Source organism: Talpa occidentalis, unplaced genomic scaffold (genome assembly GCF_014898055.3).
Source record: "Talpa occidentalis isolate TD23 unplaced genomic scaffold, MPIMG_talOcc4v2.1 talOcc4.10, whole genome shotgun sequence".
NCBI lineage: Eukaryota > Metazoa > Chordata > Mammalia > Eulipotyphla > Talpidae > Talpa > Talpa occidentalis.
In genome coordinates, this window is record NW_023600993.1 from 93,364,754 (window position 1) to 93,391,411 (window position 26,658).

A 26,658-nucleotide genomic window follows, 5' to 3' on the forward strand; every position below is an offset into this window, starting at 1 on the left:
TGGTCCCTGGGGGAGGGATATGAGGGGAAAGCACGCCACCTGTTGGCCTTTTCAGTTGTAGATTCCGACAGGTTCTGTTTACTTCCAATTTTGTGCTGCAGTTCCCTACATCCCCGCAAGGGAGATGTTATCTTCCCAACCACCATGAGATAAGGTGTGGGTTTCTGGTTAAGTTTCAGTTTTCTATAACGGATATGAAAACCCTTGGTGAATTATTAATACCTATGTAATAGTAAAGTAATGGAATAGTATTTAACATTATTTTAAGTATAGCCAAATGATGTTACTATGCAATGGATTAGTTCCAGGGGCTGTTATAAGGCTGGCGTTTCTAGAAAAAGATGGAAATTGGCCCTAAGAGTGACGCTTAAAGTACTCTATTTGAAACATAGATTAAATTTTCTAAGTACTTTTTCTTTATTAACTTATTAAAGTACACAAAACCCGTAGGCCCTGTTCAATTTTTCTAACCATTTAGCAGTTTCATTTGTATCACATCAGGATTCCTTTGGGACAGCTTTTATTTAATGTGCACAATGCCAAGAGTCCCAGTCATCCCTTGTGTTCTGGATGAAATCCTGTTTCCCTAAAATAGGCAACCTCATGGTCTGTGTTCCCAAGCAGTGTACCTCAAACTCTGTGTACAGACAGACCAGCTCGGTGTTTCATGAAAATAGACTTTCTGATTTAGTCAAGTCTGGAATAGGGCCTGAAAGTCTGCATTTCTAACATTCCCTCTCAGTGCTGATATCACTAGTCTAAAGGTAGCCCAGTTCTAGAGGTAGGTCTTATTTAAGCTGTTAGGATGGGATGTCTGGGCTTACTTGCTAAGGAGATTTATATATATATATATATATATATATATATATATATATATTTGTAACCCACCTGAGTTTAAAGAAGAAAGATGCCTATTTCTTTTCCCCACAATTCCTTTCTTCTACTCCCTCCCTCATTCCTCCCCATTCTTGAATTCATGTTACTTACTAAGCCATGGCGGGAATCCCTCGAAGGATTTGATTTTAAAAAACAATTGAGGAGATAAAGAGGGCCCTGGTTACTGAAAACAAAAGGAAGAGTCCCTTGGCCTCCCTCAGGCCGTCCCTGTCCTGAGCAGGCATCTAGGAATGATTTAATAGCAGTCTCCAGAGAATGAGCCAGGTAGATATCTGCTGAAGAGAAGGAAAATTTGTGCAAGTAATACAGGTCAGTATATTTTCTTTGTTATTGTCATGTGTCACCAGGCCTTTAAATACCTTGAGAAAGTAAACCATAATTAAGGAAGGAGTCTCCAGAGCTCAGTATTTCTATTCAGATCATGAATACAACACCTTATTTTTTGGAACCACTTTTTTCTCTAGGTAAAGTCATGAAGCTGAGCCCCAAAGCAGAAGAAGTAGCTACATTCTTTGCAAAAATGCTCGACCATGAATATACTACTAAGGAAGTATTTAGGAAAAATTTCTTTAAAGACTGGAGAAAGGTATTGTTTCTCATGTATTGCACTTTGAAAAATATCGACCCACTACTAAGCAATAAATAATTTTACCAAAAGAGATCCCTAGTATAAAATTGAATTTTATTAATTTTATTGTATTAAAAGTTGGTTGTTTTTCTGTTTATTTACCATGTTATATAGGATTTTACCCGAAAAGAATACTTAACATTTCTTCTCTAATATTTTATCAATTAGGCCAAATAGAAAACCTTAATCTCTAGTTAAGCAAAGGGAAATTTGTCTCTGCAGGACTGCCCCTGTCTACGGTTACAAAGAGATGTTAATGTGATGTTGCATTGCCTCCTGACTCTTGCTCATTTGCTCTTTAGATACTTTTCTGCTTTTGAAACCACATTCTTTATTTGTCTAGGTGATTTTAAACAGTCTCATTTTCTATTTAAATAGTTGCATTAATCGCAATTGGGATAATGTGGACAGAGACTAAAATAAGTGAATAGAGCAGCATAAATTTCTAAGAGAGTAAATATGGAATATTTCCCTCATTATTAGATGATACAGATACGTGATATTCCAGCTGTGCTATTCCTACCTTGGGGCTTATGGGGATACACAAAGGAGTCCAAGAAATCACACAGCTGTTTCTTTTTTCAATGGTCACTGAAAAATTTTACAAGTTACATGTTCTATAAGGGAATAATTCTTTTTTTAAAAAACTCACTGGTTTAGATTGATTACTTCTCCAGATATCTTTGAAAAAATGGTGCTTTTGCTATTATCTCAAAGACACCTCAGGGTTTATAAGTGTATCTACCTTCTTCGATCTCCCTCTGTTTACTAGGAAATGACTAACGAAGAGAAGAATGTTATCACCAACCTAAGCAAATGTGATTTTACTCAGATGAGCCAGTATTTCAAAGCCCAATCAGAAGCTCGGAAACAGATGAGCAAGGAAGAAAAACAGGTATTACAAAATTCCTAAAACTCTTGAAAATGCTGGAATAATGATTAGCCCATCTAATATTCTTGTTGGCTCTTACAACATAGTTTTGATTTTAATAATTTCCCAGAGTCCTAAACTAAAGATACAGGATTCTCAGCCTAATAAAGCAAAAATTTTCTTGAGGGTTTTATATGCAGATTGAAAATTGTGAATAAGCACTTTTTTGATGGCTCACCATAAGAACCTGTTGTTTTACTGATCTAAAGACCAGTCAGTAACTTCAACAATACAATACTTATGGATGGGCAGATCTGCTGCAGCCACATAGGCTCCTAAATATTACAGATTTAAGAAAGATAAAATAATACTGGCCATGTAGCTCTCTGTTCTTTGATCTGTTTTACTTTGGAATCTAGTCACACTCCTCCATCTCCCATCTTCTAGCTTTGGTCAGCCTCATTCCCAGAGAATTTTTTTAGTGTCCAGCCAGGATGTCATTTTCTTTTAGAGTATCAGTAGGCTGCCTCCTTTTGTTAAGTTTTATTGAAACATGGCCACAGGTTACATATTATCTGTGGCTTTTTTCATGTGACAGTAGCCAAGTTGAGTAGTTGTAAAAGAGACCATATGGCCCACAAGCCAAAAATACAGTTGACCCTTGAACAATACAGGTTTAGAGTGTAGGGACCCACTTACATATGAGTTTTTTCCTACCTCAGATTCTGCTTTCACACATCCAACCAACTGCAGGTGTCAGTAGGTTGAATCAAGGCTATGAGTGTGATATGTAATACTGAGGGCTAACTATATATTACACCAGGATGGAAGGGGTCATCAGTGCTTTTAATACCCACATTGTTCAAGGGTGAACTATATTTTCTATTTAAAAAAAAGTTTGCTACCCCCTGATCTAGAGGAATCCAAGCTAGAGTTTGAATTTTTCAGTTCAGAAGCCCCCAAATTAAGGATTTTAATGAATACGTTGTACTTCAAAGCACCATAGTTTCAATATTTTAAAGAGCTTAAATATTAATATAATTTAAGCCATTGTATTATGTAACTATTTGACCTTTCATTTTAAAGTCATCAGTTACTGGGCCTCCCTGGTGGCGCAGCGGTTGAGCGCTGGGTTGTGAAGCTGCCCGCAGCTTCTGTGGCGCCGGGTCGATCCCCGGCAGCTCCCCGGCCACCGGAGGAGGGTCCCACATGGTGCGCAGACCTCTCCTGCCACCCGCTGATCCCCTCAGCAGTGTACTTCGGTCCTTCTGCCTGCTCTGCTCCCTGCTCTGGCTCTGGTGAATTCTCTCACCCTCCCACACTTCTTTTTTTTTTTAGCAGCAATTTTTTTTAAAGATTTATTTATGTATTTATTTATTTGTTTGTTTGTTTATACAAGCACTGGGTACAGTCAGAAGTGCGGGAGGGTGAGAGAATTCACCAGAGCCAGAGCGGGGAGCAGAGCAGGCAGAAGGACCGAAGTACACTGCTGAGGGGAGCAGCGGGTGGCAGGAGAGGTCTGCGCACCATGTGGGACCCTCCTCTGGTGGCCGGGGAGCAGCCGGGGATCGAACCGGCGCTGCAGAGGCTGCGGGCAGCTTCGCAACCCAGCGTTCAACCGCTGCGCCACCGGGGAGGCCCCCACACTTCTGACTGTACCCAGTACTTGTATAAATAAATAAATCTTTAAAAAAAAAAAAAGTCATCAGTTACTATAAGAAAGATTAACTGCATCCTATTCTTTAGACTCAACTTTATCTTCTCCCCAGTTCTCCAAATCAGTGAAATTTTGTTTATTTGGGAATGTTTTTAAACTCAGAAACAACTTTGAAACTTTATAGTGATCCAAAAATAGAGAGGTTTTAGAAGTACCATCTTATACTTTAGAAATATCCTGTGACCAGCAAATTCTGAATCTATGTCTTCTCATAAGGCAGCAAGATTTAGTTAAATTGAATTGCCAAGTTTATGAATGAAGAGTCTGTAGAGGATGAGGAGGAGACTTTAAATCCCCTCCCCATCCACTTTGGAGTAAGAATCACAGAATAGTATGTATGTGCCCATATACCTAGGAAAGAATTCATGATAGGTTAGTTTGAGCTTGAAATCCCATGTGATATGCTGTTCCACTCCTTGTCTCTGGGATATATTGGAAAGCATGAGGAGGATGTTCTTTTTTTTTTTTTTTTTTTTTTTAAGATTTATTTATTTATGCGTACAAGAACTGGGATACAGGCAAGAGATGCAGGGTGTGAGAGGATTCACCAGAGACAGAGTGGGGAACAGAACAGGCAGACTGACTGAAATACACTGCTGAGGGGAGCAGCAGGTGAGACAGGAGAGGTCTGCCGCACCATGCGGGTTGGTCGCTGGCCGGCGGGGGGATCAAACTCATGCTGCAGAAGCTGCGGATTGCTTCATAGTGAGGTGCTTAACCCCTTGCGCCACTAGGGAGGCCAAAAGATGTTCTTTATAAGGCCTGTCAGAACTCTTTCTCATCCCCCATCCTGATTCTACTCAAAGCAGTGTTTATTTTTAAAGCTACGCTTAAAAATACCTAGGTATTTTTAATAAATACCTATATTTAATAAATACTCATAAATATATCCTTTAAAATAAGAGAATTCATTTGAATCTGTAAAGTTAGTCCTTACCCATTGACCCTTATGTTAATTTTACTGTATTTAAGTTTGAAAAATCTTCCAGAGATTTCCCTTTCTTAGTGATTTTTAGACTTTTCTCTACCATGTGACCTGTTCTCCCACTAAACAGAAGAATTTATGAGCAGAGAGCAGCAATTTGAATCTTTTTTGATTACTTCCTTGCTGTCTTCCAGAAAATCAAAGAAGAGAATGAAAAATTACTGAAAGAATATGGCTTCTGTATTATGGATAGCCACAAAGAAAGGATTGCCAACTTCAAGATAGAACCTCCTGGGCTTTTCCGTGGCCGTGGCAACCACCCCAAGATGGGCATGCTGAAGAGACGGATCATGCCTGAGGATATAATTATCAATTGTAGCAAGTGAGAAGACTTCATCCTTTGGGTTGGAAATGAAGTGGAGGGCTTCCATTATACTTGATCGATGGGGATATTACCCAAATTACAAAAAACTGTTTGGAAACCACAGTATTTCCATATATAAATCTTCCAATTTTTTAGTTTGTTTTTTTCTTTCAGGTATTGACTAGTAAGGAGGAAACTTAGAAATGTATGTTTAGCTCATTTACCCAATTCAGGTTTTGAAAGATAAAATTGTTCTTCACTTCTCATTTTACACCTCTTGCTTTCTTATTTCCACAGAGATGCCAAGGTTCCTTCTCCTCCTCCAGGACATAAATGGAAAGAAGTCCGACATGATAACAAGGTGACTTGGCTGGTTTCCTGGACAGAAAACATCCAAGGTTCCATTAAGTACATCATGCTAAACCCCAGCTCACGAATCAAGGTAAGTGGTATATAAGAGCCTTACCAGTTAGTGAGGTTTAAAAATGTCATTTTGTTGAAATATAATGTTCTTGGTCTCTGGAAACATTTTGACAAATCTCTCCCCACAAAAAGAAGGCAAATATCTTCATGGGTAGCATTATTTGGTGATCTCCCTGGTGTGTATCTATTTCTTGTGTCACAAATATTTACTGAGGGCCTCCCCGGTGGCGCAGCGGTTGAGCTCTGGGTTGCGAAGCTGCCCGAAGCCTCTGCAGCACTGGTTCTATCCCTGGCTGCTCCCCGGCCACCGGAGGAGGGTCCCGCATGGCGCGCAGACCTCTCCTGCCGCCTGCTGCTCCCCTCAGCAGTGTTCTTCGGTCCTTCTGGCTGCTCTGCTCCCCGCTCTGGCTCTGGTGAATTCTCTTACCCTCCCGCGCTTCTGACTGTACCCAGTGCTTGTGTGTGTGTGTGTGTGTGTGTGTGTGTGTGTGTGTGTGTGTGTATAAATAAATAAATTCTTTAAAAAAAAACCCACAAATATTTACTGAGATCCCATTATGTGCCTGGCACGGTGTCACCATTGCTAACTTCTCAGTGGTCAGAATGTAATAAATGTAGATAGACTTCTACAGCTCTCATCTTCCTTGCCTTTTTGCTTTGAAAAAGGTGATGTAATTGTTTCTAATCCAGACAGAAATTTGAAAATCTAGTGTCTTACATATTTCTGGCTTCATAAGGTTTTGATCTGGGTAGGTTCCATGAAGGATAATAGGATAATACATGTTAAAGCACATATACCCATGTGCTGTTACTTATCAATACTGTTACTGAAAGGGGGGAATGTATTGGAAGGACAGTCAGTTATTGTTGGCCTGCTTTGGCATGTCCTGCCTGGGATAGTCTCACCAGCTTCCTCTCTCAGACATGTTGTGAAAATGTGAACAGTGCCTAAAAGGAAAATGGACTCCACCCAAAAAAAAAAAAAGAAAAAGAAAACACACAGTCAAGAATGACTTCTGTATAGATGGTGAATGTTTACATGACGTGAGCTAGGACTAAAGCCCTTTATCTTCGTTTGTAGGTTATTAAACATCGGCTAAGATGAAAGCCACTGCTTAAAAGTCTGTGTCTTGGTGAGACAAAACTATAATTTCCTCATCTGTAGTACTGTGTTCTAATGAAAATACTCATCTATGTGTTTTCTTTGATTTAGTTGGAAAATGTCAATTTTCTTAAATCAGTTACACTAAAGTCTAGAATCAGAAACTAAGTAAATCAGTAAGTATAAAATCATTCTGGTGAGCAAAAAGTCAATAAATTTAGAGAAACATTTATTACTCTTCTGAAATAGTACAAAACTGTAGGGAGTACAAAGGTAAACAATGATTTTGGCCTCAAAGTACTTGCAGGTTTGTAGGCAAATTGGGTAAGAATTCAGTGGCATCAGAAGAAAGGTATATGTTAAATAAATGCTTTAGATTAATAGAGCAGTTATTCCTAACAGTTAAGAGATCAGGAACTTGATGAAGGAACTTAGGGTACAGCAGGCCTTAAAGAGAGGTATTTCAAACATGCATTTGTGTGTCATAGACTTAGAGGGGTGTGGAAAAAAGTAACAGAAAGAATTATCGGGCCTCCCTGGTGGCTCAGCGGTTGAGCGCTGAGTTGCAAAGCTGCCCTCAGCCTCTGCAGTTCAGTTCAATCACTGGGCGAGGGTCCCACATGGTGCGCAGACCTCTTCTGCCGCCTGCTGCTCCCCTCAGCAGTGTATTTCGTCACTCTGCCTGCTCTGCTCTCCCCTCTGGCTCTGGTGAATTCTCTCACCCTCCCGCGCTTCTGACTGTACCCAGTGCTTGTATAAATAAATAAATAAATCTTAAAAAAAAAAATTATCCCTTGGTATAACTGCACAACATTGTGAATATATTGAGTGTCGTGGTAAATTTTATGCTGTGTATTTGACTATAAAAAATTATCAAAATGATGTTGGATTGCTATTAAAAACTATTTCACATAAGCTAAGCTAACATTTGATTCTCTTAACACCCCCAGACATGTATTAGTGCCACTATTTTATAGATAAGTAAATTTAGTCTCTGGAAGGCCAGAAAACTTGTCTAAGATCTAATATCTAGTAACTCTAACTTAGGCCTCTAGCCCCCTGGCACTTTCCTCTGACATTTGCTTTTCAGTCTCAAGTGCCATGCTATAGAGACTGGGCCATGATCTGTATCAGTCGGTAAGTCACTGAAGCACTTTGAACAGAGGAATGTCTTGAACATATAACCCCAGGCAGCACACATAATCACACCAATAAATACAGGCTGTAGTAAATACTACAATGGAAAAATAAAGGATATCATTTGAGAGTATACCAGGACTCCTGATCTTGCCTCTGGGGTTTAGGGCAATGCCTTTTTGAGGAAGTAACTTTCAAGGTAAGACTTATAGGATGAATATAATCTGTCTGTAGGAAGAATAAGGGAATGGGTGTCCCAGATAGAGAAAATGGCCTTTTTAAATTCCTGAAGAAAGAACGAACCTGGGGTCTTGACTGAGAGAAAGATAGTATATTTGGGGTACGGTGAGCTGCAAAAAAGAGGCGCATGAGGAGGCAGCTAGAGAGAAAATGCAGGCCAGATGTTCAGACCCTTTCTTAAATTTTTTTTACACTACCCTAAGTAAAACAGGATTTCACTGAGTTTTAAAGGGGAATAATTCCAATCTTGTTTTTAAAACCTGTGCCATAATTGTTTATTCTATGGCTACTGGTTTGGACACGAATAAGAAATAGTAAGATAAACAATGGTGACCTAGACAATTTGATGGCAGTGGAAAGGAGAGAGGTGAACAGACTCCAAATAAGTGTGCACTGTGTACTCTTAACAAGGTTTGAGGTGATGATAGGAAAGTCTTTGATGGGTGAATCCTTGCTTTTTGAGTAAGCCAGGTAGGTTATCTCAAAAGCAAAGAGCCAGCCAGTGTATTTCTGACAGTATCTTGTAAGGATTTGTGCAGGTTTCTCAGTGGTTGTTGTGTAAGCAAAACAAGAAGTTACCTAGACATGGCCCTACTTAAAACCTTATGCCCGGGACAAAGCAGCTGACTAGTCACTGAAGTTAGCGTTCTAAGAGGAGTCATAAATATGGTTAACGACTTAACCAATTTACTGTTGCGTGGAAAAGAGATGTGATTTCTTCAGCTTTCTGCCAGTCCTCCTTGGCTGTTTCCCACAAAGCTGAACAATGAGTGCCTCAGAGGCTAGAGATTGACAGTGCTTCATGTAGTTTTTAACTGCACTGCCAACAGGAGAAGCATTCCCTATTTAACCCAAAAAGAGAGAGAGAAGCATTTGGGGTTTTATTTTAGATGAGAAACTTAAATACATAAAATAGATAATGTAAACACTCATGCCCTTCTATCTGGCTGTGTCAAACCATAGCACTATGCCCTGCTTGTTCAGTTACTTCATTTCATAAAAGTATTCCAATAAACACAGCTGAAGCCCCTTCTCTCCTGTTCATCTTCCCTGGAGATTACTATAATGAACTTAATGTTTCATTTGTGTGTATTTTACAGTATACTTAAGTATGTATAAACAGGGGCCTTTCTGGTGGCACAAGGGGTTAAACCTCAGCACTATGAAGCAATCTGAAGCTGCTACAGCACAAGTTCAGTCCCCGGCCAGGGAGGCAACCCACATGGTGACCTGTCCTGTCTCGCCCGCTGCTCCCCTCAGCAGTATCTTTCAATAGATCTGCCTGTTCTGCTCCCCACTTTATCTTGTGATTCCTCTCACTCCCCATACCTCTGGTCAAAGCACCCCAGCTTTGTATGCATAAATAAATCATTTTTTTAAGTATGTATAAGCACTATGTAATATTTCATAAGTTTTAATTTTATTATTTTTTTTAAGATTTATTTTTATTTATTTATGCAGACAAGAACTGGGGTCTAGGCCAGAGGTGTGGAGGGTGAGAGGATTCACCAGAGACAGAGTTGGGAGCAGAACAGGCAGATCTACTGATATACACTGTTGAGGGGAGCAGCGGGCGAGACAGGAGAGGTCTGCTGAGCCATGTGGATCAGCTCCCTGGCCGGGGATTGAACTCATGCCGCAGTGGCTCGTGATAGCTTGATAGCACTATCAAGGGAGGCCCCAAGGTTTAATTTTATTTATTTATTTATTTATTTTTAATAGAGGCATGTTTTTTTTTATTTATTTATTTGTTTGTTTGTTTTTTTTTGTTTATACATGCACTGGGTACAGTCAGAAGAGCGGGAGGGTGAGAGAATTCACCAGAGCCAGAGCGGGGAGCAGAGCAGGCAGAAGGACCAAAGCACACTGCTGAGGGGAGCAGCGGGCGGCAGGGGAGGTCTGTGCGCCATGTGGGACCCTCCTCTCTGGTAGCCGGGGAGCAGCCGGGGATCTAACCGGCGCCGCAGAGGCCGCGGGCAGCCTTGCAACCCAGCGCTCAACCGCTGCGCCACCGGGGAGGCCCTAATTTTAAATAAGCCATGTTACTGAGATAGTTTTGCAACTTGTTTGTTCATTCAACTTTGGTTTTAGAGATTTTATTATCTTGACATACACTTTATCCAGTTTACTTGATCTACATGGTATTGCTCTTTTGTCAAGAAACATTTAGAGGTGTTTACAGTATTTTGCTATTATAAACAGTGCTGGAATTAGACATATTTTTTTCTATGTGACTAGAAATTTCTCTTAAAGATTGTTATTTTCCCAGTTTTCTGAAGGACTTTAACCAGTTTATAACCTTATACCCTTCCAATAGTGTGTATAGTTCTTCATAAGTTCCTCTTTTTTCATATCTGTGTGAACATTCTGAAGTTCTGCTTTTTACATTTGGATCACCCACGAGAATCATGTGGTGTAACGTTGAGATCTAATTTATTTTTTCTAAAGGAATAATCACATTGTCCCAAAACTATATTACCCTTTCTGTCATACATCACTTTTCTGCATATATGTCAGGTTTTTTTTTTAAGAGATTTATTTATGTATGCATACAAGAGCTGGGATGCAGGCCAGGGGGGTGGGTGTGTGTGAGAGAGGACTCACCAGAGACAGACTGGGGAGCAAAACAGGCAGATCTACTGAAATACACTGCTGGGGAGAGCAGAGGGTGAGACAGGAGAGGTCTGCTGCACCATGTGGGCTGCTCCTAACTGGAAGGGGTTCAAACTTGTGCTGCAGTGGCTGGCCAGAGTTTGATAGCGCTGTCTTTAACCCCTGAAACACCAGGGAGGCCCTATATGTCAGTTTCTGGACTCTGTCCTGTGTGTTTTTTTAGTGGCATACTTTTCTTAACTACTATGGCTAGTTTACTGTGCTATGAAGTTTTACTGTTCAGTAGGACAAATTTCTTTCATCTTCATTCTTCAAAACTGTTTTGGCTATTTTTGGCTTTCTGCTATCTCATACTGATAATGAAGTAAATTTGTCAAGTTCTAATGAAGAGTAGATTTTTTTTATTAGAGTTGCATCATTGAATTTATAGATTATTAGAGGAAAAACATTGACATTATTTTATTGAGTCTTCCAATCTATGAATGTGATACACCTCTCCATTAATCTATGTCTTTGAATATATTCTCCAGTATTTTAGAATTTTCTCCACTGAGGTTTTACATATTTTTGAAAAATTCTTTTGTTAGGGACCTTATGATTATTAGTGTTATTGTAAAAGAAATGTTTGTTACATTTCTGTTGGTTATTACTGGAATGCTGTTGATTTTTGAGCATTGATTTTGTGTCTGGTGACATTGCTTGAACACATCCTAAAAGAACATGTCTTGGAATTTCTATGTAGACCGTTACCTATAAGCGAAGGTTTAACCCTTTATTTCTAGTTCTTACAACTCATTTCTTTTGCTTGAATTTCATTTATTGAAAAAAATCCTTAAACCCTAATATTTTAAACATTTATTTGGAAGTCTTTGTCCAATTGTTCTTCAGAATGTTTACCTGAAGTGAGGGGCCTCCCCTGGTGGCACAGCAGTTGAGCGCTGGGCTGCGAAGCTGCCTGCAGCCTCTGCAGTGTGCGTTCGATCCCCGGCCGCCAGCAAGGGTCCCAAATGGCGCGCAGAACTCTCCTGCCGTTCCCACTGCTCCCCTCAGTAGTGTATTTCGTCAGTCTGCCTGCTCTGTACCCCAATCTGGTTCTGGTGAATTCTCTCATTTTCTCACGCTTCTGACTGTACCCAATGCTTACATAAATAAATAAATAAATCCTAAAAAAAAAAAAAAAAAAAAAAGAATGTTTACCTGAAGTGTATTCATGTAGTAATTATTGCATGTTGACCATTTCCTGTGCCATTTTCCTCGTGTCTTTTGGGAGTTTTGTTTGCAGACTCTTTTTACTGAGAGGTGGGTTTTGTCTGTCTTTCATTTTTCTCCTCTATGTTCTCTACTTCTGTGTTCATTTCTTAGAGGATGTTTTCTAGCTCAGGTGAGTCCAAACTAATACAGACCCTAACTTTAGGTTTCTCTTTCTTTTGTGGAACACTTTCATGTATTTAGAGCAAAGCATAATTTTACTGACCTCATCAGACGCGAAAGTCTATTTTTTAAAAAATTTTGTAGTAGAGGGCCTCCCCGGTGGTGCAGGGGTTGAGTGCTGGGTTGTGAAGCTGTCCGCAGCCTTTGCAGCACCGGTTCGATCCCCTGCTACCAGGCGAGGGTCCCACATGGTACGCAGACCTCTCCTGCTGCCCGCTGCTCCCCTCAGCAGTGTTTTTCATGAGTCTGCCTGTTCTGTTCCTCACTCTGGCTCTGGTGAATTCTCTCACTCTCCCACACTTCTGACTGTACCCAGTGCTTGTGTAAATAAATAAAAATAAAATATTTAAAAAAAATTTTTTTTGTAGTAGAGTATGAAGGGTGGTAATTGGTGATTTTACCCCATAGAAGACTCATGTCCAGTAATGGGACTTCCTTTCTCCTCAACCTCCAGAGAGTTTTCCTATTCTGAGAGTCCTTATTTGAAGTTCTTGTGTCTGTATTTTACTCATTCATTTCTCCCATGTAATATTGTTGTACCTAGTCCATCAAGAAATTTAGTTCAACATGATACACCTTGCAGATTTTTGAAAATTTAAAAATAGGGCAGTCCAGGAAGAAAGACAGCTCAGGTGTTGTGTCCTTTTGAAATGCCCCATCCTTCCCCATTTCTGGGAACTTGGATTGACCTACTTGCCTTGAGAGCCACAGTATTAGGTGCTCCAAGAACTGAAAAGATTATCCTGAGCATATTCATGTGTCCTTATACTCATCCTGATTGGTTCTGCCTTACCGCCAGGATTTTTTCCCAGGATACATTTTCTTTCTTTTTTTTTTTTAAAGATTTATTTATTTATGCATGCAAAAGGTGGGGTACAGGCCAGAGGTTTGGGGTGTAAGAGAATTCACTAGAGTCAGAGTGGGGAACAGAACAGGCAGACTAACCGAAATACACTGCTGAGGGGAGCAGCGGGCGAGACAGGAGAGGTCTGCTTCGTCATGTGGGTTGCTTCCAGGGGGGGCGGGGATCAAACTCGTGCTACAGAGGCCTCAGACCGCTTCATACTCTAGTGCCCAACCCCTTGCCCCACCAGGGAGGCCCCCCAGGATATATTTTCTCATGGATATTTCTGTTCTCTTCCAGTTCTACTCTGTACTTGATGTACATAGAATCTGAAATAGCAAGGGAATATCAGTCAGTCTTGTGGAACCTGTGATTTCAACAACGCTCTCTGATTTCAGATAAACCTTGGATCTAGAAGGACTGTTTGTAGGTACTCATTGCTAAATCCAATCCAGACTTGGAAGCATTACCTCATCTCATACTCTGGACAAGTAGCCCTCAGTAAAAATAAATTTCTTCAAACCCATCTTCATTTTACAAACAAAACTTATCATAACTTTCTTTCAAATAGAGTATGGGATTATTGCATTTAGTCCTGTTAGAATATTCTCAGTGCCATGCCTCCCTGGTGGTGCAGGGGTTAAAGATACAGCTATCAAGCTATTGCCAGCCACTGCAGCACAAGTTTGATCCCTGGCCGGCCAGGGAACAACCCACATGGCGCAGCAGACCTCTCCTGTCTTGCTCACTGCTCCCCTCAGCAGTGTATTTCAGTAGATCTGCCTATTCTGCTCCCCACTCTGTCTTTGGTGAATCTTCTCACCACTCCACCACCCCCACACCTCTGGCCTATACCCCCCCAGTTCTTGTATAAATATATAAATGAAGTTGGACAAATCCTGGGGGTCTAGCAACAGGAGAATAGATAAACATATACCAGGGACAGTCACAGAATATACCATATATACCAGCAATTAGAAGAAATCGAACTACTGACACATGTAGCAACATGAACGAATTTTAACATGTTGAGAAACCAAACATAAGTCGATAATGTATGATTCCATTTATATAATATTCTCGAATAACCAAAACTAATCTATGATGATAGAAATCAGATTAAAGGAACAGCAGTGACTTGGATGGGGATTAACTGAGAAAGGGTCATGAGACAACCTTGTGGAATGATAAAAGGGATATTTGTAACATGCATTATAAATTGTCAGAACTGGGGCCACCCTGGTGGTGGGTTGAGCACCGCGCTGTGAATCTGTCCACAGCCTCTGCAGTGCGGGTTCTATCCCGGCCAGCCAGTGAGAATCCCACATAGTGCGGCAGACCTCTCCTGTCGTGCCTGCTGCTCCCCTCGGCAGCGTACTTCTATCATCTACCTATTCTGCTCCCCGCTCTGTCTCTGGTGAATCCTCTCACCCTCCTGCGCCTCTGGCCTGTATCCCAGCTCTTGTATAAAAATAAGTAAATCTTTAAAAATAAAATTGTCAGAACTGACTGGAACTACTTAAATTTGTATAACAAACTCTTTTTAAAATCTCATTCAGAATGAGAAGTGAATAAAAAAGAATATTATCTGAAAAAGTATTTGAATATGTAAAAAAACTCTCCAAATCAATAATAAAAAGACACTTATTTTAAAATGGGCTTGTATAGAAAGTTGGTTGGATTTTATCTTTCAGACATGGTAAAAATTTTATATAGAGCTGGGTAGTGTGTCTTTTATTTAAATAATGTATGTTTGGAGTCCAGAATGCTATTCACTCCCTTGTTGGTGCTCTGTTCCGTGGCATAATCTCCTAAGAATGCATCAGCCAAGTGAGAAATAGTGAGCCACATAAGAATATTGACATGTTTGTTATCATTCCGCAATACCACTTCACAGTCTAGACTACAGATCATGATCTCAATGTGCTTATTGTATATGTAGTTAGAAAATATGGTAGTCCTCCTAGTTTTTTAAAAAGTCGCCCAATGGGGCCTCCCCGGTGGAGCGCTGGGTTGCGAAGCTGCCCGCAGCCTCTGCAGCACCGGTTCGATTTCTGGCTGCCGGGCGAGGGTCCCACATGGTGCGCAGAACTCTCCTGCAGCCCGCTGCTCCCCTCAGCAGTGTACTTCGGTCCTTCTGACTGTTCTGCTCCCTGCTCTTTCACCCTCCCGCGCTTCTGACGTACCCAGTGCATGTATAAATGAATGAATGAATGAATGAATAAATCTTTAAAAAATAAAAATAATAAAAAGTCATCCAAGATAGGGCCTCTCTGGTGGCACAGGCAGTTGAGCACAGCTCTGTGAAGCTGTCCGCAGCCTCTGCAGTGCTGGTTCAATCCCTGCCAGCCTGAGAGCAACCCACATGGTGAGAGGACCTCTCCTCCCCACTGCTCCCCTCAGCAGTTGTATTTCATCAGTCTGCCTGTTCTGTTCCCCGCTCCATCTCTGGTGAATCTTCTCACCCTCCCACGCATCTGACCTGTACCCTGGTTCTAGTATAAATAAAATAAATCTTAAAAAAAAAAAATCGCCCAAGCAGCTGACCAAAGTAGATTTTTACTCCCTCAACATGGTAACAGATATTTTCCTCTCATAGTTGATTTGACTTAATCTTAGACTTCCTTAAAAAACCTTTCATTGCTTTAGAATCAGTTTTTAAACGTTTTACCAAAACTGTTATAAAAAGTCTTCCCAGTAACATTGTTTCCTAAAACTAATCAGAATGATTTTTTTTTCTTTAAGAAATACTGCCCAGTTCATGAATCATTTATTTTATTTATTTATTTTTTTAAGATTGATTGATTTATTTATCCAAGCACTGGGTACAGTCAGAAGCGCAGGAGGGTGAGAGAATTCACCAGAGCCAGAGCGGGGAGCAGAGCAGGCAGAAGGACCGAAGTACACTGCTGAGGGGAGCAGCGGGTGGCAGGAGAGGTCTGCGCGCCATGTGGGACCCTCCTCCGGTGGCCGGGGAGCAGCCGGGGATCGAACCAGTGCTGCAGAGGCTGCGGGCAGCTTCGCAACCCAGCGCTCAACCGCTGCACCACTGGGGAGGCCCTAATCAGAATAATTTTAAAGCAAAAGTTAGAAAATGGTGAATAATTACAGCTCTTCCTGGAAGCCACTGTGTTCTTTAGTAAATTACACTTTGTAGTCTGTGGTGTTCTGCTTCTTTCACAGCTCTATCAAGTTGAATGGTTGTCTTGAATTTAATGAAATTCAATCCTCTCAGAAAAGTGCTGTTGGGTCACAGATTCAGCAGCAAAGCTGTGATGCTCACATAGGAATGGGGATGTTTATACCCTTTGTGTTCAGAAAGGAGTCAATTTTGGGGACTTGGCCATGTGGGTTTTCCCCAAGAACATAAACATTTTACAAAGTGAAAGCCAGGGACTTAGCAATTAAGCAGGAGCCAATTGTGCTTAACAGTGACATGGGAAAGCATGAGTTCTCATCAAGTTAAATGCCCTAAATTTCTTTTCAGTCCTCTTTTTCTACCTTGCTTCAACTCAGGTTCCTTCTCTTTGGTTCAGAGCCCTGAACTTGGGTATTCAAACTCTGTCTGTACCATCCATCCCTAAGCAGTCCACATTTGGGATTGTGTCTTTGCAGGGTGAGAAAGACTGGCAGAAGTATGAGACTGCTCGGCGACTGAAGAAATGTGTGGACAAGATCCGGAATCAGTATCGAGAAGACTGGAAGTCCAAAGAGATGAAAGTCCGGCAGAGAGCTGTTGCCTTGTACTTCATTGATAAAGTGAGAGCCTCTTCCTGTCACATTGCTTAATGTGTTTAATATAACAAAGATAGAGGAACCATCTACCCTCCAGATCCTGTACTAAGTACTGGAGAAGCCATAGTCTTACTTACCCAGTCTCTGGTCTCCTAAGGAGAGGGTAGAAGAGAGTGGTGTTTAGTGTCTGCTGCTGTCTGAATACAGTTTGTCTAATAGAATTTTTATGAAAATGAGTGTGCCAGAAATACTGACATGGCTTTTTTTTTTTTTAAGCTTTTTGACTATGAGCAACTAAAAATAATTAGTTTACATCATAACCCAACATATACAAATATATTGTGCTGTGTGTAACTGAAACAAGTCGCACAAGAGCTTAGCAGTGAATTCTGGGTTTTTTTGGTTTGTTTTGTTTTTTTATAAAGATGGTTATAACCCTTTAAATGGATTTAAATAATCTGCTGATACATATCAACCACAGTCTGAAAGACCATCTTCTGAAGGTCAACTTCTTAGTAGTAGTCTTTAGAACAAAAAGATTTCATGTTTTTGCCCCATTTTTGCACAAATTCTGAATTTTCTAAAAAATTAAGCCAAATTCAGAGACTTAACTTTTTGAGTCTGATTGCACAGAGTACAAACACTCCCTAATGTGCCATCTTAAGAGAATGTTCTTTCTTTCCTCCATCCCCATTAGAGAAGACAGAGCAAAGAGAAGCTTCTCTGGGAAAGTTTACTATCCCTATGACTCCATACTTCATTTTATAGGGGAATAAGTAACAATGCAAAATACAGAATTTCCAGACCTTGCAGACTGATACTCTGTCCGCAAAGAGAATTGGTAGGCTTCTGGTTTTGGTTTCCTAGAGATTCTGTGAAATTCAAGTTTCTTTATTCATCCTTATTCCACCTCCCCTTCCCCCCACAGCTGGCTCTGAGAGCAGGAAATGAGAAGGAGGAAGGAGAAACAGCAGACACTGTGGGTTGTTGCTCACTTCGTGTGGAGCACATCAATCTGCACCCAGAGTTGGATGGTCAGGAATACGTGGTAGAATTTGACTTCCTTGGGAAGGACTCAATAAGATACTATAACAAGGTCCCTGTTGAGAAACGAGTAAGTTTATGTGGCCTGTGCTACCTGATCTGGTTTCCTCTCCCATTCCTTCCATGCTCTGTACCTAGCAAAAAAACAGCTTGAAAGAAAAGGGATAGGTATTGCTTGGTGTACTGTGTACCTTCTTTTAGTCCCTCATTCTCCACCTCATGCTGCCTTCCTTGGGATGAGGGGCTGTCTCCTATAGCAACATTCAACAGAGCATGCTCTTGAAAACCCGCCCTCACAAACAACCCTCTATGTAAGATTTAACTCATTACAACCCTCTATGTAAGATTTAACTCATTACATTGTTTTAATGATTTGACCATATTCCCATGTCCTCTGGTCCTGTTACACATTTGTTACTTTTGTAACTTTGATCAATATCTCTCCATTTTCTGATTGAATGAAAAGGTAAGCCTTTTGGTCTCCAGACATGCAAGCTCATAGTTGAGGAGGATACTGTATATCCATGATATCCCACCCCAAAGTTTTAGGCTTGAACCTAGACCTATAGAGTACAGGATCCCAGCAATATAGCCCTTCAGCATTCTGATATTTAATCAGACTTTGCTGGCTGTGAGAATGCTAGGTGGCTAAAGAGACCTGATTGTAATACTTGACCTTAGATTGGATTCCTACCGAGAAGATTACACTGACAAAACTGGAATATGGACAGTAGATTAAAGTATGTATGAGTGTAGATTTATGAACCTGATAAAATACTCTGTGTGTGCACATGATTATCTCTTTCCTTAAGAAATATAGTGAAGTGGGGACCTCCCTGGTCATGCAAGGGGTTAAGTCTCGGCACTATGAAGCTCTCCGCAGCCACTGCAGCAGAAGTTCAAACCCCAGCCTGGGAGCTGATCCACATGGCGCAGTAGACCTCTCTGGTCTCACCCGCTATTCCTCTCAGCAGTGTATTTCAGTAGATCTGCCTGTTCTGCTCCCCACTCTCTCTGGTGAATCCTCTCACCCCCCACATCTGTGACCTACACCCCAGCTGTTGTATGCATAAATAAATAAAAACAAATCTGTTAAAAAAAAAAAAAAGGAAACATACTGAAGTATTTAAGTACCCCCAATGGATAGAGAATGAGCAAATGTACAGTTATGGCTGTTCTTTGTGTCTGGGGTGGGGCAAGGGCAGCTATAGATTTTTGCAAGTGTACAATTATTTCCAAAATACGGGTTTTAAAAATAATAATTAGGCTTTCTTTATTTCTTTCAGGTTTTTAAGAACTTACAACTATTTATGGAGAACAAACAGCCTGAGGATGATCTTTTTGACAGACTCAATGTGAGTGGACAGTGCGTTCTGGGTTGAAGAGGGGCCCGGCCAGAGCCTCACAAGTTCCTAAAGGAGAGATTTGCCTGGGTGTGACTTTGGCTTTTCATTCAGTGTATTCTGTGTCATCATATACACTCTTCCTCCTTTAGGGTACACAGTGAATTCTTGGCCAATGTCTTAAGACCAGGGTTAGACAGACCCTGCTTTTTATCCTCCCTTGGCTCCTGCAGAACCTTCATGTGGCTGGATGGCCAACTACCTCTGCTGGAGAACCAAAACCTGTCCCTGATCATCTTATCAGGGATAGTCTTAATAGGCAAGGACAAATTTGCTTCATTGGCCAGCTTAAGGTTGAAATATTTCATAGGGAGCTATCATGCAACCCTATAATCTGAAATTCTTTTCCCTCTTTGTAAAATTTCTTTTCAGGGTAATACATTTGACAAGGCTGTGATTTCACTGGAATAAAGGTCCTAGGACTTACCAGGAGGGGTGGGTAATAATGGCTTTTACCTAAATCCTAGCATCCTCTCTGTTGTTTTGCCTTCTCCAGACTGGTATTTTAAATAAGCATCTTCAGGATCTCATGGAGGGCTTGACAGCCAAGGTGTTCCGAACATACAATGCCTCCATCACGCTACAGCAGCAGTTAAAAGAACTCACAGCTCGTAAGTACTGCGTTGCCAGACAGGGCCACACCCTAACTACTGATATCCAGTGTCCTTGCTCATACCTAGATCTGTTTCACTTTTTATCCTTAACACTGTGACTGAAAACATTTTCCTTCTATACCTCTAGTAGAAAGCTAAGGCTTAGTTGGATAAACATACATCAGTGCTATTTTCCCTGTTTCTGCCCCAACTTCTAGATGTGTATACATGAAGATGTGTATACATGAAATTAGGGCCTTTCTGTTTATTCTAAAAATGTCTATGTTTGTGGTTTGTATGTAATTACTTAAAAGCTAGTGAGTGAAGACATAATGCTATGATCTGTTAAGTTGGGGACAGTGAGGTGGTCATGGTTGCTAAAAAATATACAGGGCAAGTCCTTTCCCTGAGGTTTCTGTCATTCTTATTTTCCCTTAAGAATAGATCGTATTCTCCTGAAAAATCACCGTAGAAGGAAGATATCACCAAATGTACAAAATGTTTTCCCTGGAGCTCTTGTAATTGCAAATTTTCACTATCTGTAAATTTGTCAAATGACTTTAAAACATGAATCAGAAAAGTCAAATGTGGGTATGTTGAGAGTCAGTATTTGATGTGGGATAAAGAATGACACGTTAAAAAAAATGACACGTGACATCAGTAAAAAATAACTCCTTGGATGACATTTTTAAAAAATATACTACCTTCTGGTATTAATATGTAAAACTTAACGTTTCATTTGTCTTAGCCTCCTCTCTATAGACTTTTTCTGTCCCAAGTCCACATTTTTTTCAGGCTACAGTGGGTGGGTTAGGGCAGGCACCATGGCAAACAGATGACTGTCGACTGTCAGATTTTGGCCTTCTTGGAGGAACTTAAATCTGATGAGACAAGAGGGTCAGTAAAATCATGAGGATGAAGAGCTGAGAAGGGCGTTTGTATTCTCTCCTGGTATATAAACTGACTTTACTTTTCCAGCGGATGAGAACATCCCAGCAAAGATCCTCTCTTATAACCGTGCCAATCGAGCTGTTGCAATTCTTTGTAACCATCAGAGGGCACCACCAAAAACTTTTGAGAAGTCCATGATGAACTTGCAGACTAAGGTATTTTGGATCTGGGTGGTGGGGCAGCAAAAAGAAGGGAATCATGTCTATTGTGGGTAGGTAATTTAAACATGAGAAGCACTCATGGTCTAGCCTTCAGGCTGGGATACCAGGAGTTCAGTTATGGGTCTCTTCTGAAAGAAAGGCCCATGCTAAAAATAAACAGAAATATGATAATAGTTAATCTCTGATCAAGATATTGCCTATCAGACTGCTCTTGTTCAGGAAGTCTCTGTTCTGCAGACAGAAAGTTCTACATTGGCCTCTCCTTATTTTAAAAGGTAACTTTGAAATAATGCTTTGAAATAATGCTAATTATTGTCTTCATTCTACATGAGATTAATGTATGTAGTGTCATCACAGTTTCTTATCACAGCACAGAAATACAACTATTTCCAAATTGGAGTGTTTCAAATTGAAAAGATATTAAAACAGTATTTAATATCTCCCTAATTTATCACGACTGTTTTTATTTTTACACATTCCAATGAATCATATTTTCATATAGCTCATTATCAAACGTCTGTTGAATACAGGCTATATGCCAGAGTTGCTGCCCTAAGGAGGAGAGGCTGACAGCAAACAAGAAAATGCTCTTTCTCTTCCACATGCCTTTCTTCCCCCTCCAACTCTGCCTGGCCCTGAGCTTTTAAACTACAGTCACTTAACATTTGGTGTGAGCATTTCTGTGTTAGCAGTGGCTATATAACTAGCACATGCTAATGTGCTAATCGGCATCTAATTTTGTAATTGTTTTGCTGGATAGCAAACACATAGGGAAGCAAAGGAAACCAACAACAGTTAACAAAGTTCTTAACAAATATGTTTAAAAACATTTTTAAATATATTTTTTAAAATATATTTTAAATAGATGTGCTTCCTTATTAACTTACTAATAGGATCTTAAGGTGAGTCTAATAACTGCTATAAATTTCAAGGTGTTAATATAAATGGTGCTATTAGGTTTTTGCAACAATTGTGATATGAAAATGTCTGTGCTCGATCTATCAGCGACAATATCATAGTCATTACTGATATTAACTGTGGTTTGTTACTTGCATTAATTAAAGAACAAATGCTGCATTTCAGCTAGATGTTTGTGAAATGACAGAGAGATGTATAAACTATTGCTGTAAAGTGAGACTTCATCACACTTAGAGGAGTGTTTTTCTTCTGTTGAAATTTCCTCAAGATCAAATACCCAGGAGTAGTAGTATATTTTGGTCAGAGGACACACATACTCTGTAGTACATGCTGCAGGTACCATTGGACTTTCCTGAGCAGGTGACACCCCCATAATAAATGAATATATGTCCATGGGTTTCTGAAATCCTTGAATCAACCTTATGGTAGGTGGCAAAGAATCATACAGACCACCCATCCCAGCAGCTCCCATTTGCTTCCACTCTGGTCGTATCGTTTATTCTCCTGTTATCTATCATTCGAAGCTAGAAATAGAAACATGAATCTTCAGATGTTGTTTCCCTAATTTAGGAGACCACTCCCTGGGACATGAGGAGGTCTTTTGTTGATGTCCCTCTGGATCCACTGCCTGGGCAGCCCAGGCTGCCTGCCAGTCGAGCCCTCCAAGCCCAGGAACCCTCTCCTGTGTGCCCACAAAACAAACACACACCCCTGTTTGCCAAGTGAATCAATGGAGTCTTTGATGCGTGGAGAGAATTTGACATAGCTTACCAATTTAAAATTCACAGAAATGGTTAAAAGATTGTGATTTGTTGCATTTCTAGCCCCAAGAAGACTCTGGCTAGTGGTTTCTGTGATGCTTTTGTATATAGAATCAGTTTCTTCAGCATAGATCTTGGAATTAAGCCATTCATAGTAAAATCTATTTAATGTTTCTCTCACAATGGTGGCCTCTGTTTCCAATCCTGGGCTGTGTGTTTATCTAACAGACAATTTGAGGCTCAGAGAGCAACAGCCCAATGTGTGAGTCAGGCATGTTCTTCTGTGGAGGTTCCCTTGACCTCATGGGTCAGCAAGGTGACCACAGATCTGGGGTTCCCCTGCCCCACCCATGTGAGTTTGCTAACTTGAATCTGTAGTTTTATTTTGTTGCCCACTTGGTTCCTTAAGCAGAAACTAAAAACTTGGGTGTTCCAGAATTGCTTCCAGGGTTCTCTCAAGCAGTAGCAGCTGGAACTGCCCTTGTCTTATAAAATGGGACTCTCTGAGATTTCTAGAAATGTTTTCAAACCTTTGTTTTTGAGTGATAACTACTCTAGTTCTCTTTTTGTCTCAGCTTTCTTCAAGACAGAATGCTAAAACGGGCTAGGCCATGTTATGTTTTTGTTTGTAGTAGACTAGGTGAGCTGTCGGTCTTCCTAGGCATCTTTTAATTGCCATTTTTTAGTTGCTGGATAGTCTCTTGAGTGTATCCTATTTTCATGAGGCTGGCAGTTCCTTCCCAGAGTGCAGACAGTCTGAGGGAGGAGCTGGGCTTGCTCAGTAGATGCAGAGGCTCTCTCAGCCTCATAAAGACTATCTTGGAATAAAGGCTGCAGGATCCACTAGATAAACCACTCTCGTCTATAACCCTCCCTCCCAAAGCCATAGTATCTAGGGACTAAAAGATTAACTCATCACCTATAGTCTTAAACCCAATAGATTACTTCCCCTGTGCTTCTGTATTAAGAGCTATAGAACCCTCATTTCCTTAAGGGCCCTATAGAACCCTCATTTCTTTAAGGGCCACTGAAGAACATTTTGGGCAAATAGTAGTTGAATTCAGCAGTTACTGTGCATTCATACTCTGTCTTCACGATGCCACCCTCGTGTTTTTTTTACCTGGCAAACCACTGAGCCTGATTAGTGGAAACAAACTTTAGGTTTCATTTTCTCTGATAGTGCCCTTTTTTCCTCTCTACGCTCATTTATTGCTAAATCTTAATGCTGTTCTTCCTCACCCAGATTGATGCCAAGAAGGAGCAACTAGCAGATGCCCGGAGAGACCTGAAAAGCGCTAAGGCTGATGCCAAGGTCATGAAGGATGCAAAGACCAAGAAGTATGTGCCCAGCATTGTGCAAAGCTGGGGATTGGTTGAGAGATAAAAGCAAGTGTATTAGTAGCCAGGGCCCCAACTTTTCTAGGGTTTCAAAGTGATGTTTTTTGGAAACCTACGATTTGGGGTTTTTATGTTGATAGGTGTTCGGGGGGGGTGGGTTACAGTACTGTGTTCCACAGGCCAGGCATGGTTCTTGATGACTGCCATTCTTTCAGGGTGGTAGAGTCAAAAAAGAAGGCTGTGCAGAGACTGGAGGAGCAGTTGATGAAGCTTGAAGTTCAGGCCACAGACCGAGAGGAGAATAAACAGATTGCCTTGGGGACCTCCAAACTCAATTATCTGGACCCTAGGATCTCAGTGGCTTGGTAAGCATTGAACCCTCTTGAGTTTCTGCCATTAGTTTGAAAAGAGTGGCAGGGTTCTGAGGGCATCATTGGCCTTCAGGTGTCATTCCAAAGCATATGCTTTTAGTCTTCTGGGAAACTTCTATCTTCTGTGCACAACAAACATGTACTAGGGCATCCTGGATGGTCCTAAATGTCAGTGCTGTTACACTGCCTTTGGGCATGTTTGTCTGTTTTTAAAAGGTGGATCTAGCCCCTATTCTTGTGGAACTTAAGACAAGGTAGAAGATTATTTAAACCTTGTTGGAAAAAAAAAAAAATTGCCCTTCCCACTCTGTCACAGTTGACACAGGCGTAAAATAACATTCGAAATAAGTGGCTTTTTTTAAAGGCACCTTATTGTTTAACTTGAGTTACTCAGTTCTGGACTTGGGTGGAGGAATCATGCCCTAGGGCACCTGCCTCTGGGTCAGGGATTCTGCCAACTCTTGTACCTTTCCTACTTTTTTTGCCCTCTTGGGTTCTGTTGAAAGGCAATATAGTGCAGTGGTTAAGAGCATGGCATCTGAGCCAGGCTGCTTGGGTGCACTGTCAGCTTTGTGCTCGCTCACCCTGTAAAACATAAGCAGACGACTTCATCGCTCTGCTTTTTCATCTGTACTTTTTTCCATTAGTAGAGCTGTATGTAGTGGTACCTATTTTAGAGGTTATTTAATGAGTGATATTTAAACGAGTGAGCAAATGAATCTTTTGAGAAGCTGTTTGGGGCATTCTCATCCTCACTAGATTAATGTAAAGGAAAATGCAGCATATCTGAGCCCTAGCCCCAGGTAGGTCTTTGCTCCCTGATCATACTAATCTCCCTTCTTTCTCCCTTGTTTTGTAGGTGCAAGAAGTGGGGGGTTCCAATTGAGAAAATTTACAACAAAACCCAGAGGGAGAAGTTTGCCTGGGCCATTGACATGGCCGACGAGGACTACGAGTTCTAGCCAGTCTCGAGGCAGGTTCTGTGGAGAGGAACAGTGTGGTTTGAGGAAGATGGATAAACTGTGAGCCTCACTTTCCCTCACACCTGAGGGAGAGAGGCAGCAAGTCTTAACAAACCAACATCTTTGCGAAAAAGATAAACTTGGAGATATTATAAGGGAGAGCTGAGCCAGTTGTCCTATGGACAACTTATTTAAAAATATTGCAGATATCAAAATTCTAGCTGTATGATTTGTTTTGAATTTTGTTTTTATTTTCAAGAGGGCAAGTGGATGGGAATTTGTCAGAGTTCTGCCAGGCAAATTCACTGTTTCACTGAAGCATTTGGATTCTCTTAGCTACTGTATACGAAGTCTGATTATATTGGTGCGTTTTTACAGTTAGGGTTTTGCAATAACTTCTATATTTTAATAGAAATGAATTCCTAAACTCCCTCCCCTCTCCCCCATTTCAGGAATTTAAAATTAAGTAGAACAAAAACCCGGCGCACCTGTTAGAGTCGTCACTATCTATCTATTGTCATGGGAATCAATTTTCATTAAACTTGAAGCAGACGTGACATCGGCAGTGTTTTGGTTCAGACACCTGTTCACAGAAAAGCATGATGGGAAAATATTTCCTGACTTGAGTGTTCCTTTTTAAATGTGAATTTTTATTTTTAATTATTTTAAAATATTTAAACATTTTTCTTGATCTTAAAGATCGTGTAGATTGGGGTTGGGGGGGATGAAGGGTGAGTGAGTCTAAGGATAATGAAATAATCAGTGACTGAAACCATTTTCCCATCATTCTTTGTTCTGAGCATTCTCTGTACCCTTTCAGAACTCCATCTTTTTTTTTTTCTTTTCTTTTTAAACCCCAGTCTTTCACTTGAAAGATTTTATTGTATAAAAGTTCCACAAGTCAATAAATTTAGAGGAGAATGAGTATTTGGTCCAAAAAGGAAAAATAATCAAGATTTTAGGGCTTTTATTTTTTTCTTTTGTAATTGTGTAAAAAATGGAAAAAAAAAAACATAAAAAGCAGAATTTTAATGTGAAGACATTTTTTGCTATAATCATTAGTTTAGAGGCATTGTTAGTTTAGTGTGTGTGCAGAGTCCATTTCCCACATCTTTCCTCAAGTATCTTCTATTTTTATCATGAATTCCCTTTTAATCAACTGTAGGTTATTTAAAATAAATTCCTACAACTTAACGAAAACTTAGTGTCTGCTTCTTTGTTACCCAGGG

General features: G+C 40.5%; 1 protein-coding gene across 1 annotated transcript in view; it reads left to right on the forward strand.

Moving 5' to 3' along the window:
- TOP1 (DNA topoisomerase I) overlaps window positions 1-26,623 on the forward strand; it is an 82,813-nt gene extending 56,190 nt beyond the window's left edge. The window contains exons 10-21 of the mRNA XM_037498807.2: window positions 1,362-1,483; window positions 2,298-2,420; window positions 5,233-5,420; window positions 5,700-5,844; window positions 16,808-16,951; window positions 17,856-18,041; window positions 19,258-19,326; window positions 19,871-19,985; window positions 20,946-21,073; window positions 24,002-24,096; window positions 24,312-24,461; window positions 25,327-26,623. Coding sequence (XP_037354704.1) covers window positions 1,362-1,483; window positions 2,298-2,420; window positions 5,233-5,420; window positions 5,700-5,844; window positions 16,808-16,951; window positions 17,856-18,041; window positions 19,258-19,326; window positions 19,871-19,985; window positions 20,946-21,073; window positions 24,002-24,096; window positions 24,312-24,461; window positions 25,327-25,429 — 1,568 coding nt within the window. The 3' untranslated portion in view covers window positions 25,430-26,623. The remainder of the gene's footprint in view (window positions 1-1,361; window positions 1,484-2,297; window positions 2,421-5,232; window positions 5,421-5,699; window positions 5,845-16,807; window positions 16,952-17,855; window positions 18,042-19,257; window positions 19,327-19,870; window positions 19,986-20,945; window positions 21,074-24,001; window positions 24,097-24,311; window positions 24,462-25,326) is intronic.
- Window positions 26,624-26,658: the final 35 nt, after the last annotated feature.